At 46.9% G+C, this 15,423-nt stretch overlaps 2 protein-coding genes across 4 annotated transcripts; one reads left to right on the top strand and one right to left on the bottom strand.

The window, feature by feature from the left end:
* Positions 1-7,953: 7,953 nt before the first annotated feature.
* LOC143825967 (angiogenin-2-like) lies at positions 7,954-12,246 on the bottom strand. Of its 3 annotated transcripts, none has more exons than XM_077314424.1 (2): positions 11,947-12,246; positions 7,954-8,679 (listed from the first exon to the last, which is right to left on the bottom strand). In XM_077314424.1, the coding sequence occupies exon 2, from the start codon at positions 8,655-8,657 to the stop codon at positions 8,151-8,153; it is 507 nt and encodes a 168-aa protein (XP_077170539.1). In that variant the 5' UTR covers positions 8,658-8,679; positions 11,947-12,246; the 3' UTR covers positions 7,954-8,150. The 3 variants fall into 3 exon arrangements, with proteins under 3 accessions (XP_077170539.1, XP_077170538.1, XP_077170537.1); XM_077314423.1 differs by lacking the exon at positions 11,947-12,246 and adding an exon at positions 10,970-10,994; XM_077314422.1 differs by lacking the exon at positions 11,947-12,246 and adding an exon at positions 10,329-10,468.
* On the top strand, positions 11,533-13,837 carry LOC143825968 (ribonuclease-like). The gene is made up of 2 exons (XM_077314425.1): positions 11,533-11,690; positions 12,780-13,837. Exon 2 carries the CDS (start codon positions 12,789-12,791, stop codon positions 13,227-13,229), a length of 441 nt encoding a protein of 146 aa, XP_077170540.1. The 5' UTR covers positions 11,533-11,690; positions 12,780-12,788; the 3' UTR covers positions 13,230-13,837.
* Positions 13,838-15,423: the final 1,586 nt, after the last annotated feature.

The raw sequence follows: 15,423 nt of genomic DNA on the forward strand, positions 1-15,423 counted from the left end.
GTGCTTGAAATATAATCCTGCTCCACCTCAGCTAGCATTGAAGACATCCCTTGGTAACTGTTGAGAGAATCTAGGCTTGTATATTTGTCTGTAAGCAAGGAAACTGGTGGATGCAGTCCCCATCCAAGATAGTCCTTAAGCCGTCGGTGTCCAAGAAGAAGCTTTGCTGCAAGAATGCCAGTGTTAGTGGTGACAATATTTCTGCTGGTTCCCATGATTAGGAGTGTCAATGCTCTGCTGTGCTCTCCAAGAGACCCTGTTCCTGTTCCACATGAGTGGTCCCAGACAGGCGACGTCCTCATTGGGGGAATTCTGTCCCAGATTTTTCACCAAAGTTACATACTGACTTTTTTACAACACCCTTCAAAAGATTTATTTGAAATTCCAGAGTAAGTAAAACAAAATTCAATCTGCATCATGTCATCTTTGCGAGGACTTACGCCTTAACTATAGTTGATATAGGAGAGAGACTGAACTAATAGTACATCCTGAGTCTGGTTCAGTTTAACTTTTCCACCTGTGACTTTCTCAAATTTCCTACCATGTCCCCCTTTCGACAAGTCTCAGAATGACTTTCTGTTCACAGAGGCCCCACAATAAGTGTCAAATGGAATTCCGTCTCAATTTACTGCAAGTTAAGAAGCGACTCAATGCAACAATAATATATTTTGTTTATATTTTGTTTAGAATATCTATTATAAAGAAACAGATGGCAAAAAGGGCAAAATGTAGACAGTGTTGTGGTAGCTACCATAATATGGAGATGATTTGTAAAGGCTGTTGTCCCAGTTTCCCCAGCATTCATTCAATAACACACAATGGGTGGCGTTCTGGTGTATTATCCGTGTTGCTTTGAGAGAAGAGAATTTGCTAACTGCTTGAAAACTGAAGACCCCGAGCAGTCCACCATTAGGATAAAATCATTTGTCGACTGATCAAATTCTCCGGTAAAAGAGCACTTTATTCTCTTTCCAGAATGGTGACCAAGTTCTTCCAACATGCCCTGGCATTAGCCTTTGCAGTCCATCAGGTCAACCAGAACCCAAACATCTTGCCCAACCTTACGCTGGGTTTCCACATCCATGACAGCTACTACAGTGCAGTGATGACCTATCGGACCACCCTGGACTTGCTCTTCGGAGCGTACAGATTTGTTCCCAGCTACAAATGTGGCCTCCAGAATAACCTGATAGGTGTCATCGGGGGACTGAAGGGTGATATATCAGGCCACATGGCAGACATCTTAGGTCTTTACAAGATCCCACAGGTAGGACGGATGCACGGTGCCATGTTCCAGAGGGACGGTAGAGATGCCAGAGGGGCATCTGTGCGAGGATGCAGCAACGAGAAATAGAGCATTGGCATTTCTGAGAAAGTGCACCATGATTCTTTTTAACCTGAGACAATTCAGCGAGAGATGCAAATGTCCTCAGGAATCAGGGACTGTATAAACCGTATAAATACGCTCACATAGACTTGAGATGAAAGGATGCCATCCAATATCTCATTCCTTCTGGTTCACGTCCTGCACAAAATGTCGCCAAAGTGGTGTAGTGATGTGACGGTCAAAGCGCAACAGCCTCTGATCTAGAGAACCGGGTTCGAGGCCCCACTCCTTCGCATGCAGCCACCTGGGTGACCTTGGACAGTTCTCGTTTCTCACAGATCAGTTCTCTTAGTGCTCTCTCAGCCCCCATGACCTTACAGGGTGTCTGTTGTGGGGTAGAGGAAGGGAAAGGTGTCTGTAACCTGCTTTGGGGTTCCTTTTGGTAGTGAAAAGTGGGGTATAACAAACCATCTCTTTGCCTTCTCTTCCCAATGGTTAGAGTGTTAATCTAAGATGGGAGTTCAAATCCTTGTTGGGTCCTCCTGATGTTGCTTGGGTTGATCTTGGGTCAAGCACTCTCTCAGCTCAATTTACCTCTCCTTACCTTATGGTTAGAACACTTAATAAAACTGAACTATAAGGGAATAGTTATGGGCAGGGACCTTTACAATGGACTTCCTTTTTTCTCAGGTGTATCCACAGGAGATGGAGTATTCGTGCTGCTTTTCCACAACAATCTTAATGAATGAGCTTAGCTAGTTGCGATAGACGGACGTATCATTCTTGAATCTAATTCCTCTGAAAGCAACTTACACCATCCCTACGGCTATTGGGACTGAATTCTACTATTTATTAACTGTTGAGTAGAGAAGTACCAGGGGATCTAACAACAGTATCTCAACATTCCGTTCCTTTTTAATTATGAAGGCAGTAGGAAAGAAAGATAAAGTCACCTGGGGGCAGCAAAGAACGCGATCAAATGAAGAGCAAAATCGCAGGAAGCGAATGAGGTAGCAGAAGTTCTTAGACATATTCCTCAATCCTGAGAACTTTTACCAATCAAAGCATCCTGAAGTTTTTCACTCTAGTCAAAGTCCCCACAGGAAACGTTTAACATGTAAACAGAGGACATAAATGCATGGATCCCTTCTCTTCCTGGGTTTCTAGAACATCTTTTCCTTTCCTTCCAGCTCACGTATGGGCCCTTTGCTCCAGAGAAGAGGGGTGCAAAAGAGTCCCCTTCCTTCTACCGCATGCTCCCAAACGAATCACATCAGTACAAGGCTCTGATTCACCTGCTTCTTCATTTCGGATGGACGTGGGTTGGACTCTTTGTTTTGGATGATGACACGGGGGACCATTTCATAAGGGTCATGGAGCCCTTGTTCTCCTCCAATGGGATCTGTTCATCATTCACAGGGAGGATCCCTCAGCAATGCAATTTTGAAGCTCTGGCTGGTTGTTATGACTTCCTGGGAGATCTCATCCTACCCTTCATCGAAAGCGAGGCCAACACGTTCGTCCTCTATGGAGAGATTTGGACTATCAACCTGATGAACTTTCTCCTGTCTATAGGATATCCCAGATATACTGAGAATGAGTCGTTTAGAAGGGTGTGGATTATGATGGGCCAGATTGACTTTGTGTCGACTGGTCTTGTAAAGAATTCCAATTTCCGATTCTTCCAAGGGGCAATTTCCTTCCAAATGCACTTCAGCGAGTTCCTAGGATTTCAGCAATATCTGCAGATGGAGAAGCACTCCTGGACGCAAGAAAATGGTTTCCTCGAGGACTTCTGGGCTCAAGCATTTGACTGCTCGTTTCCGAATCCTACAGAGCCCGTGGAAGCCAATGAAACATGTACTGGGGAAGAGAGGCTGGAAAGCCTTCCTCAGACTGTTTTTGAAATGCGCATGTCTGACCACAGTTATGGGATCGCTAATGCTGTCTATGCTGTGGCTCATGTTTTGCATGCTCTGTATACGTCCAATCCAAGAAGAATGGTGGAGTTTCAAAGCCCTGGACTTCAAGGTCTCCAGGCTTGGCAGGTAATATCTTCAGGGCTCCAGTGTGGTTTTGGTGATATTGAGTTGAAAAACAGCCACTCCAGTCCTTATGGGGGAAGACTGACAGGGAGGGAGGGTAGAGTTCTAATTTTGTTAGTGCCACCCTTTTTGAATCGGTAGAATCAGTAGAAAGAAATCTGGTTATGCAAAGAGTCACATATAAATATTTCGAGGTTCAGTAAATCAATCCCCCTTTGATCCTTCTGTTTGAAAATTAGGATTTCTATAGATAACAGGGAGGACTGAGTTTTGTGCAGATTTAGTGTCATTAGATTTATAAAGAACTGCTAATGACCCTCAATAAATAAATATAATAATATAATCATCACGTTCCCTCTTTAAAATAATCCTCCTGAACTCAGGGGCTGAATGGATTTGAATCTGAAATCATTTCTGTCCTGCCTAAAAATAACCACTCATGATTAAATCCCCACCCCCCACCCCCAGGCCCAGATCTTCCCGACTTCACAATTCCAAGACTTTGATTAATCTTTTTCTCTTTCAAATAGCTCCATCGCTTTCTTCAAGGCATTTCATTTAACAACTCAGCTGGAGAAGATGTCTCTTTAAATGACAACTGGGAAATAGACGCTGGATATGACATAATCAATGCAGTGGTATTCCCAAACAACTCTTTCCTGAGAGTGAAGATTGGAAGCGTAGATTCCAAAGGAAAAGAATTCACCATTCATGAAAATTTAATTGTGTGGCAAAGACGTTTCAACCAGGTGTGGATTTAGCAGAATCAAATGTTTCAATCAGACCCATCATGTTGTCCATCATTCCATTTCAGATGTTCATTTCAGTTTTTATACAAGAACATTATCTCGAAGCCCGTCCTAAAACCTTTTAATGTTTTGGCATAGGTGCATCCCCTCTCTTTATGTAATGACCCCTGCCCTCCCGGCCACCACAAGCAAAAGAAGGACGGGGAGAAATTTTGCTGCTACAGCTGTGATCCATGCCCAGAGGGGAAGATTTCAATGCAGAAGGGTAAGTGAAACCATGCATCAAGTTTTCCTGCTCTGTATCCCTCCCATCCAAGAAGAATGGTTTCATTTCTCCAAGATTGGCCTTAATATCACAAGACTATTTGTGGCACTACAAAAGGAAAAGAGGGACATTAGTTCATATAATATGATCCTGCTTGTGGGTAGCCGTGATGTAGCATGAAATGCAAGACAGATTTATCTTTAGATCTGTCAAGAACACATTCTTGGCTGGATCTTATTTTCATCCAGTAATTTGCATAGAAGAAGAACCAAATATGGATCTTGTACATTACAGGAAATGTCCAAAGTCTTAGATCTTGGCAGATATCTTTTCATGAAGATATCGGTATATTATACAGCATAAAGACATCTTATGCTTTCAGTGTTTTAAGCACAAGAAGGAAAAATAATAAATATTTCAGAGAAATCATCCGCCACAGCTGTGAGAAAACAGGAAAAGGATTTCTGGTTTGCTCCCACTATCCCCAGTATGATGGTGGGAAGGCAGCATAAGCAAGCCCCATGCATTGAAGTGGGTGGTTACAACTGGTGGTCCATCACCTGAACTGGAATTCAGACAGCTCCTCTTTCTTTCCCCACCCCAGACATGGACAGCTGTACCGAATGCCCAGAAGAGAAGCATCCAAGTATGAACCAAAGCAGCTGCATTCCGAAGACATTAAGTTTTCTGTCTTATGAAGAACCTTTGGGGATGTTTTTGGCCTCAGGCTCTGGGTTCTTTTCCATGATCACCATCTTGGTTCTGAGAACCTTCGTGAAGTACAGAGATACCCCCATCGTCAAGGCCAACAACCGAGAGATCACCTACATTCTTCTAGTCTCCCTCCTGCTCTGCTTCCTCTGCTCTTTGCTTTTCCTTGGACAACCAACAAAGGCCACCTGCTTACTCCGGCAGTCTGCTTTCAGCATCATCTTCTCCGTGGCCGTTTCCTGCTTGTTGGCCAAAACTATCACAGTGGTGGTGGCTTTCATGGCCACCAAACCAGGGTCCAGCATTAGGAAATGGGTGGGGAAAGGACTGGCCAACTCCATCGTCTTGTCCTGCTCCCTCCTTCAAGCAGGCTTTTGTATGCTGTGGCTGGGAACATCCCCTCCCTTCCCCAATTTCGACACACAGTCTGTTAGAGGAGAAATCATTGCAGAATGCCAGGAAGGGTCTGCCATGATGTTCTGTATTGTTCTTGGCTACATCGGGCTCCTGTCATTTCTAAGCCTGAGTGTGGCTTTCCTTGCAAGGAAACTGCCCGATAGTTTTAACGAATCCAAGTTCATCACCTTCAGTATGTTGATGTTTTGCAGCGTTTGGTTGTCTTTCATTCCGGCTTACATGAGCACCAAGGGGAAATACATGGTGGTTGTGGAGGTCTTCTCCATCTTAGTTTCCAGTGGTGGGATACTGGTTTGTATCTTTTCTCCCAAATGCTACATTATACTCCTGAGGCCTGAACTGAACAACAAGGAGATAATAGTAAGAGGTCACCAGAAATTGTCTGCAACTTGACCGCATTTTCCACCACCAACAAAGTGAAACCGAATTGTGCTGTTAGCTATATTTCTTTTGTACATTTCTATTAGATGAGTTTCTCCTGCGCAGTGAAGGAAGTTGATCCAATTGAAGATTAATTTGGCACAACTTCAGTATCCAGAGAACACTTCATCATCTTTTGGGGAATCAAGCATAATACAGGCTGAATAAATGTATTTATCATATGGCATGTGTGTGTGTGTGTGTGTCGTGCAGTCAGGTGATCTGAGGGTTGTCTGGCAACTGGACAAGAGATGTTCAGCAGTAGTTGGCCATGGCCTACCTCCACAACATGACCTCTAATATTCCTTGGAGGAGCCCCATCCAAATCCTTAGGGGTCTCCCAGCCAAATACTAACCTTGCTTAGCTTCTGAGACCATAAGAGAAAGAAAAATCTCAAGGCTACTATAGTTGTTGCTACAATTATTACAGAATAAATGAAGTAAAGGGTTCTTCGTTCTTGTTTGTTTACTGTCGTGTAGGATCCAACCAGAACAGTTTCTAGATATGTCCCATTTTCAAATGGAAATTTTCCTCAATGGTTGTCCCTTGAATGTAAATATCATGAATATCCAAATTGTGAAACTCAACCTCTACTGAATAATATAGCTAGCAATACCAACTAGCACCCCCCATATTGAAGAGCCAAAGGCTATATTATTCAATAGAGGTTGAATTTCACAATTCAATGAAATGTCTCTGCCTGAAATAGTGTCCACTGTTCTCATTAGGATAGAATGGTGGGTGGGATCGGTGGAAGAAATCTGTGTGCCAGTTCTATTGTCCCGCACATTCTAGATTTCTGTGTGCAGGGACAGGTTGCCCTGGAAATGTTCCTAGAAGAGGGGGAAGGGCAGGTATGTAGCCGGAACAGAGCTGTAGATTCAACATTCCCCATAATACAAGGAGTAACATTTGACTAGTATGTAGATGACTCTCAGCTCTATCTTTCTTAACAGCAGAGTCCGGTGAGTCTGTGGGAGTCCTGTGACTAGTGTCATGTACCCATTGCCTCCAAAGTGACAGGGTCCCCGAGGGCCAACTTGGCTCAGCCTGGCAACCCTGTTGGGGGCAAGAGAAGAGTAATGTGAACACTCTGTTGATCTTTCCTATGTCCCTCTTTCCTGTGTTCTTACTGAGCAGGGACAGGCACCAAAAACACTGGGCCAGCATGCGTGCCCCAAGGCCTTGTTTTCCGTTCCCGCTTTTGGTTTTGGCCTGCACGGTGGCGGAGACGGAAGCCGATTATGCCATCGAAACGTTCAAACGGCGGTACATCGATTATCCCCAAACGTTAAAGTCTCAGGATCCTAAGTACTGCGACACGATCGTGAAGGAAAGAGGCTTCACCCGCCGGAAGTTCCACGTTTTCATCCACGCCCCGTTTGAAACCGTCCAGGCTGCTTGCGTTTCCCAGGGGACAGAGCAAACTGGTTTCCGTATCACCGGCGAAAGCGTATTCGCCACTCTGTGCGTAGCAGACAAGGAGCTTCCCAGCGGCTCCTACGAGAACTACAGACAAGAGGCTGTGGTTCAAAGGGAGGCCGTTTACTGCGATGTTGGAGTCCCCCTCTATCCTTTAGTACCTTTTCACGGCCGACGGAAATGAAGTTGTTTGGAGCGGGGTTCATCTGGGGAATGTAGGCTGACGCAAATGAGATTATTGTTTTGGGATGTGAGGGAAAGTAGGGTCAGAGGTGCTGGCTGATCTTGCCAGTGCTGCCTGAGCTCAGAAGAACTCCCATCTCGAGAGTCTTGCCTTGAAAACCAGGGATGGCCAAACTACGGCTCTCCAGATGCCCGTGGACTACAGTTCCCATGAGCCCCTGCCAGCGTGCATGCCAAAAGGAACTCGTTGGAATTGTAGTCCATGGACATCTGGACAGCCAGTTTGGCCACCCCTTGCACTGCCAAATGTCCACCCAGACATGACAGCAAAAGAAGTTCTACAAAGCATATCCCTCCCCCACCCCCCAAAAATGTCACGCTTATCAACAAATAAAGAGAGAGTACACCCGGAATACCTGTTAGCCATTTACTGACGTTTCAAAATGCAAATGGAGTCTCAATATGAAGTTTTCAGTCCTTTTTTTCTCATTACTCTGGTTGGCTTTCTTCCTCTTTCTGTCTTTTACTTTGAATCTACTGATGTGGCGTTACGAAGCACGGTCAGAAATGGACAAGGGCCCGGGCAATCCCCCCCCCCCAATAATAATAATTAGCCAAACACTGTCAAGAAGTATTTGTACCAGGTTGGGCTCTCCTCCACCTCCCCTTCGATCACGTCTTCAAAATCATCTTCTTCTAAATGAACAGGATATCCGTATCGGTCGCAGCTGACCGCGATGAAGGCGGAGAAGCGATGCAGGTTATAGTTGCAAATCTTCTGGGTCGGGTCTCCTTCCAGCGTGCAGGTAAGGAGGTCAAAGCGCTCCAGGCTTCTCCGGAGATTGTCATAGGGCTTCCCTTTGGCCTCACAGATGGCCTGGAGGTGATCCGGGAAGGTTATGATGTAGGTATTCACTTCCTTGCAGTTCCCCCTGGTAAAAAAACTACCACTCATTAGGGAGTTACAGTCCACCCCTTCCAGGGAAACAAAGTCAGGAATAAAGTGTTGCTTCAAGAAGTGCAGGAATCCGTTTTTTTCGCCAGGAGAGTTGTCCCAGGTGGCTACAGTCACCCGGAACGCCAGGAGAATCAGAGCAAATCTCCTGAAAGATGTCATGGTAGCCGCTCCCAGCAGGTATCTGTGAAAACAGGAGGGAGGGATGTATTCTTGGGCTCCTAGATTAGACAAAATGGTTAAGACTTCAAAATGGGAGAAAATATCTAAGATTGAAGCCTGGGTATTAAAATTAAGAGAACTTGCTGAAATGGCCAAACTCACAGCATTGATGAGGAAAAAATCACCGTCTTCTTTCGAAAGACAATGGAAATCTCTCATAGCCTTCTTGAGTCATTGGGACAAAAATGATTTGCTAACTGAAAGATTTATGTATCAAATGAGGGGATGATTGAATATTGTATAGATCAATTTACATAGGAATATTGAACAACTAGATTTTTAAGCTATAATAAGGTATTTTATTAGGCATGTTAAATAAGAGATGGATTAATTGTATTTTACATTATTTTTGTGTCTGTTTTTTCTGTGGTCTCTTCCCCCCCCCCCCCTTCTTATTATTTCAGACTTTAAACTTTCCTTTCTTATCAACTTTCTCTTGTAATAAAAAGAAATATTTTAATATATACACATATATATTACAGAATCTTAACCCCTGGAGCTAATCATTGCAAATATCTAATAGCCTTCAGGCATCCTAAGACTAGATTGTTAACAATGCAATATGACACCTAAACATTACATCCACAGAAAAAGGTAGAAAAGGGGGGGTGGTATTTATGAGCTTTTGTCAGATATGCAAAGTGTGCACATAGAAGCTCATTCCATGAATAAAACTTGACTAGTCTGACTCAAACTCTGTTCAACAACAGCAAAAAGCAGAAAACTTTAAGGAAGGAGAAGAGCTGGGTCTTATCCCCTGCTTTTCACTACCTGAAGGAGTCTCAAAAAGGCTGACCATCACCTTCCCTTCCTCTCCCTACAACAGACACCCTGTGAAGGAGGTGGGGCTGAGAGAGCTCTGACAGAACTGAACTTGTGAGGAAATGACTGTGACTAGCCCAAGGTCACCCAGCTGGCTGCATAGGGAGGAGCAGGGAATCAAACCCAGGTCTCCAGATTGGAGCCCATCGGCTCTTAACCACTGTGCCAAGTTAAACAGCGGGGCTTGGCAATTTCAATGCCAATACTTGCTAGTGCCTCCTACGGCCACCAGGGAGTGCTACTGAGCAGCAGAAAAGTCCTTAGAGCTCGCCTGCTATAATAAAGAATCTGACCTCAACTTCCAGAGGGGCAGAGCTAAAGAATTCTGTCAGGACAGAATTAAAGAAAGGTAAGGCTGGGAGGTCCGACTCAAGAAACCTCAAACTGGGTTACCCCTGACCAGTCTCTGCTCCTGCCCCCATCATGCAGTGGATTCCAGAGAACCAGGTTTGACTCCTCACTCTTCCACATGCAGCCAGCTGGGTGACCTTGGGCCAGACACAGTTCTCTTAGAACTATCCTTGTACAACAGTTCTCTCAGAGCTCTCTCAACTCCAACTACCTCACAGGGTGCCAGTTGTGGGGAGAGGAAGGGAATGGTTTTTGTGAGCTGCTTTGGGACTCCTTCTGGTAAGAAAAGTGGGGTATAAAAACACAGCTCTTCCTCTTCTTCATTCTACCGCTTTTTCGGCTCCTCCCCACATATCTGATTCTATTTTCCTTTCCCAGCTCTCCAATTAAATCTATCCGCTTCCCCTTCCATCCTTGCCTTCCCTTCTTCCTTTTTACCTTTTCAACTCCTCCCTCTCACTAGCCTCTCTGCCGATCTACTGTATGCTTTATTCTGCTGGTCTGGGATGGTAATAAATGATTGGCTGATGGATTCCCTCTCTCCCGCCTCCCCCGCTGACATCAACAGAGGTTTAGAATCTTTTGCATTCTTGACAGGGGGTTGCCCAGCAACCTCACAGTGACCCTGAGATTCTGGTGGCGCTCTTACTTAAAGAAACAGGCATGGCATCTATGATTTGGGAGGGAAGTTAGCCCTGCCGCTAGGGTTGCCAACTCTGGGTTGGGAAAATCCCTGGAGATTTGAATGGCAGAACCTAAGGAAGGCAGCAAGGACATTTTGCATGGCTCACAGTACAGATATTATGGAATCATAGAGTGGGAGGGGTCCATCGAGGCCATCTAGTCCAACCCTCTGCTCCACCTAGTTCAAACCCATGGCCACATATCCTTTCTTCTGCTGCCAACCGGAACCGGTCTCTGCCCTCCTCCAAGTGACCACCTTTCAAAGACTGCAAGATAACCATCCTGTCCCCTCTCAGCTTCCGCTTCTGCAGGCTGATCATTCCCAAGTCCCTCAGCCTTTCCTCCTGGGGCTTGGCCCCCAGGCCCCAGATCATCCTCGTCACTCTCCACTGCACCTTTTTGGGCTTTTTGGTCCGCATAGTTTCAGAAACTATCCCCACAGGCTGATGGGTCAAGGGAGTCTCCTTTCAAAAGCAGAAGTTGTTTGTTCTGTCTTCAGCTGCTCAGAGGGCGACTGGCTAGTTTGTGTTTGGCTCAGTAATGCCCTTGAGTTTGTCCACACTGAGTCTTGTTTGTTTTTAAAGCCCCATCGAGCTCTCCCCTCAGCCCTCCTAACTTGGCCGGCGGACAAGGTCAGTGTGAGTTAAGTAAGCGGCAATGCTGTTTTCCCAGCGCCAGCAATCCCAGATGTTCTGTTTGGAAATGTAGAGCAAAAGTCAAGTTTGCTTCGTTGTTTTTTCTCTGCAAAGGATCATGGGGGGCAGGGGCGGACCCCTTCCACCAAAAGGTAGGCCAGTGCCCTGCCCGATTCCTATCTGCTGCTGAAACGATTTTACCTCTGCTGACGTTGCCAAAGGGAGAGAATTTGTAAAAGTCGATCCGGGTTGATTTTGTGCTGAGCCAGCAAGTTCTCTGACAGTCAGTTGTTTACAATACTTCCAGCCCCTCCCTTTCTTGTGTCATCCCAGGAGGTTCAAGTTCCAAAATAGGTTGGCTTTGCTCAGAACTTGATTTCTTCCCCGTTTCGGAGGAAAGGCAATCGGAGGGGAGATTAGTGGGCCTCTCCGAGCAAGTAGGGATCTGTCAAAAGTCCAGAGGCTGCACCCAAAGCTTCAGGTGAGCTGGGGGAGGGGATTAATTCCTGGGGAATGCTCAGCCAAGGGGGGGGGGTCTGAAGCTGATCCACATTGCAAAATACGGAAGGGAGGGAGGTCAAGGTGGTGTCGTGGTTAGAGAATGCAGTGGGAGCTGGCTGGTTGAGCCTCCAGTCCTAAATCTCACTCACTGGGGGACCTCGAGCCAGTTCTATTCCCTAAGTCTAGCCTACCCTGGATTGCGCACCCTCTGCATATCAAAGTTAAGAAGGACATACCAGGGATCATAAAACATTTTCTTTCATCACTCCCCTTCCTTCTTCGACCCCCTGGCCGTTCCTTCCGAGCTCTGAGTCACCCAGAAAAACATTCTCCTCCGTTCCTTCTTGAAAACAACTCAGGGTGCTGGATGTCTGCTCTGCTAAAGGGACCTTTACTTCTCTCACGGAAGTTGTGCTGTTAGCCAGTATTCCTTGATCGCCATTTCCCTTCGCGAATCTTGACAGCACAGCAGATTGACTTGGGAAGGCTGTTTTTTTTTTTTGGGGGGGGGGGAGTCGTGCTCAGGAAGGTTAGCTTCTAGCCTCTTATACACCTAGGGCAGCCTTTCTTGACTTTTTTTATTGCTGAAAAATCCCTGAGGCTTTGAGAAACCCTAGAAGTGGCACGATTGTGCGGAATATGGCTGGGAGGCAGAGCTGTGGACACGCCCCCCTGAGGCCCCTCCCCTTCCCACCCCCTCCAGGCCCATCATTGGCCATTTGGAGTGGGGGGCGGGTCGACATGAAAATATAGGGTCATGTCACCCAATAAATGTTTAACTATTTTAAAATATATATAAATTAATGAAATCCCACCCATTCAGGCAACACTTTCAGGCTCATAGAATTATAGAGTCATAGAGTGGGAAGAGACCTCCAGGGTCATCTAGCCCAACCCTCTGTGCACAATGCAGGACACTCACAACTCCCCACAGTGACCCCAATTTCATGTCCTCAAGAAAGCCCAAGATTTCTCAAAACTCTGGCTGAGAAAGCCTGGCCTGGGTGTGAACATGTCCTGGGGTGGGCTAGTGACTTTAGAAACAGTCTCAAACTCCTACCTCCCTTAGGGGGACACCATGGCTACAGTGTCAACCTGGCCAGTGCTGCTTCTCCTGTTGGTCTTGCTGGGACCCTGGCCGGCCTCCCCCCAGAGGGAAACCCGTCACGAGAAGTTTCGGCGGCAGCACACCGACTACCCCAAGACCAGCCCTGACTTGGACGCCCGGCGCTATTGCAACCTCATGATGCAGAGGCGAGGAATGACCAGCGGTGCTTGCAAGCCCTCCAACACCTTCATCCATGGGAGCCCTGAGGAGGTGGATGCCATCTGCACCCACGGAGGCACCTACTTCAACGAGAATTATTACGACAGCAACGCCCACTTTGACGTCACCTCCTGCCGAATCACCGGAGGATCCCAAAGTCCCCCCTGCAACTACCGAGGCAGGCTCAGCACCCAGCGCGTCCGGGTGGCCTGCATCCGCAATGAGCCGGTTCACTTCAAAGGTCCCCTTTAGGTTGCTGAGCATCGGAGAGGGGGTCCGTGGTGTTGACCCATGCGGTCCATTGTAGGTGACACGCAGCCGTTTTAGACCCTGGAAAGGTTCAAGATTCCACTGCTCATTAGTACATTTTTAGAACTGTTAGAATTTGCTGCTGTTGTAGAACTCATGTCTTCTCTGCCTCTACAGCCCCTCCCCCTTTTCCTCATGAAACCGATATTTCAATGATTTGCATCAGGCCAATTACCCTGTCCCGCTTGATAGTCAGCATGGGGTGGTGGCAGAGAGCAGCGGACTCTAATCTGGAGAACTGGGTTTGATTCCCCGCTCCTCCACATGCAGCCAACTGGTTGACCATGGCCATATGAGGCCACTAATCTGCGTACGATGACTGGTCCATTTGGTCTGGCACATTGTTCCGTTTTATGGGCTGCAGGGCTCCAAGATGGCAGCCGTGTGTTGCCAAGTAAACAATCAAAGCAATGCTTCTGTGTAGGATCACTCTTACAAAGTAACACAAGTTTCATTTCTGGATATAAATCTTGCTTGTAGAAACTGGAATTATTTGTGAAATGGAAATGTTTGTTTTGAATTATAAACGATACAGGAACGGCTTTGTAAAATGATAGTGCTTTTGTTGATTGTGCATCTTGAACGGAGGCCAGAAGCCTGTTGTGGCTTCTGGACAGTCTCCAACTGCAGCCCCATGTAGAGTGCACTGTAGTAATCTAGCCTAGAAGCAGTAGCAAGATCTTTTTCCCCCCCAGAAAAGCAGGTGAAGGGTGCTCCCTGGTGACCACGGCTACTTGTTTATCCAACAGGAAGACCAAGTTCACCCACACCCACACAGCTACAAAATACAAAATTAATTTTACTTGGGTATACCTGCGTGTGGTGAAAATGGTTTCTCTCCTCACGGGGCAGACTTCTTTCCATCCCCCTCCCCCTTAGGGAGCAGAGTCAGGAGGCTGAGGACGAATAGTTTTGGATTTATCTGACATTTCTCTCCGCATTGCATTGTCTCTGCTGTCGGCCCACCTTATCAGCGGTTAATATTGACCAACCCAGTGGAAACTGACCGTGGAGACAACACGTCTTCTCATCTCAGGTCACCGTCTGGGGTCTGGTGCTGAGCTTAGCCCCTCGGTAATGTCAAGAATGGGAGCGAACAGCCAAGGATCCGGCACTTTCTAATTTTAAGAACATAAGAGGAGCCATGTTGCATCAGGCTGGCTCACACAGTGGCCAAAACCCAGGAGGTCCCCCAGCAGGACCAGAACTCCACAAGCAATCCCAGTGTGGCCCCCCAAGAACCAAGAATGCAGAGCATCACTGCCAAAGGCATAGTACTCCATCAGGGGTGGCCAAACTGTGGCTCTCCAGAGGTCCATGGACTCCCAATTCCTATAAGTCTCTGCCAGCACTGAGAGGGGCTCATGGGAATTGTAGTCCATGGACCTCTGGAGAGCCACAGTTTGGCCACCCCTGGTCTGTACTGTGCAGCTCATAACCACGGATGGACCCTCCACTCCAGAGGTTTACTCAGTCCCCTCTCTCAGCTGTCTATGCTTGAAGCTGCCACTGCTTCCTGCGACCTTGAATGTGGCGATGGAATCGCTGGGTCACTCAGCTCCACCCTCCATGTTGTGGCTTTGGCAAGCCTGGTGCTGTAGTTAAGAGCAGTGACCTCTAAACTGGAGAGCTGGGCTGGCTTCCCCCTCCTCTTCCTCATGCAGCCAGCTGGGTGACCTTGGGCTAGTCACAATCCTGATACAGCTGTTCTTGCAGAGCAGCCCTGTCAGAGCTCTCTGAGCCCCACCTACCTCACAGGGTGCCTGTTGTGGGGAGAGGAATGGGGAGGCGATTGGAAGCCGCTTTGAGTCACATGAGGTCTGCTGGGTGACCTTGTGCCAGTTCCAGTTCTCTCCAAGCTCTCTCGACCTCACCTGCCTCACCTGCCTCACAGGGTGGTTGTTGTGGGGAGTAGGTAATCGTGCTTTGAGACTCCTTTGGGGTGGTAAAAAAGCAGGGTATGAGAAACACAGCTCTTCTTTGTCCTATTTTGTACACAACATTTTGCACCTATACGGAAGTAAGGGAGAAATGACTTGCGTACATCGTCCAGGGGCTTATTTTCCCAAGCACAGATTTACTGGGAAGGTGTTGGTGGAAGTCATGCACCCAAGAAGACAGGCATCATCCCGCACTG

Source organism: Paroedura picta, chromosome 16 (assembly GCF_049243985.1).
Source record: "Paroedura picta isolate Pp20150507F chromosome 16, Ppicta_v3.0, whole genome shotgun sequence".
Lineage (NCBI taxonomy): Eukaryota > Metazoa > Chordata > Lepidosauria > Squamata > Gekkonidae > Paroedura > Paroedura picta.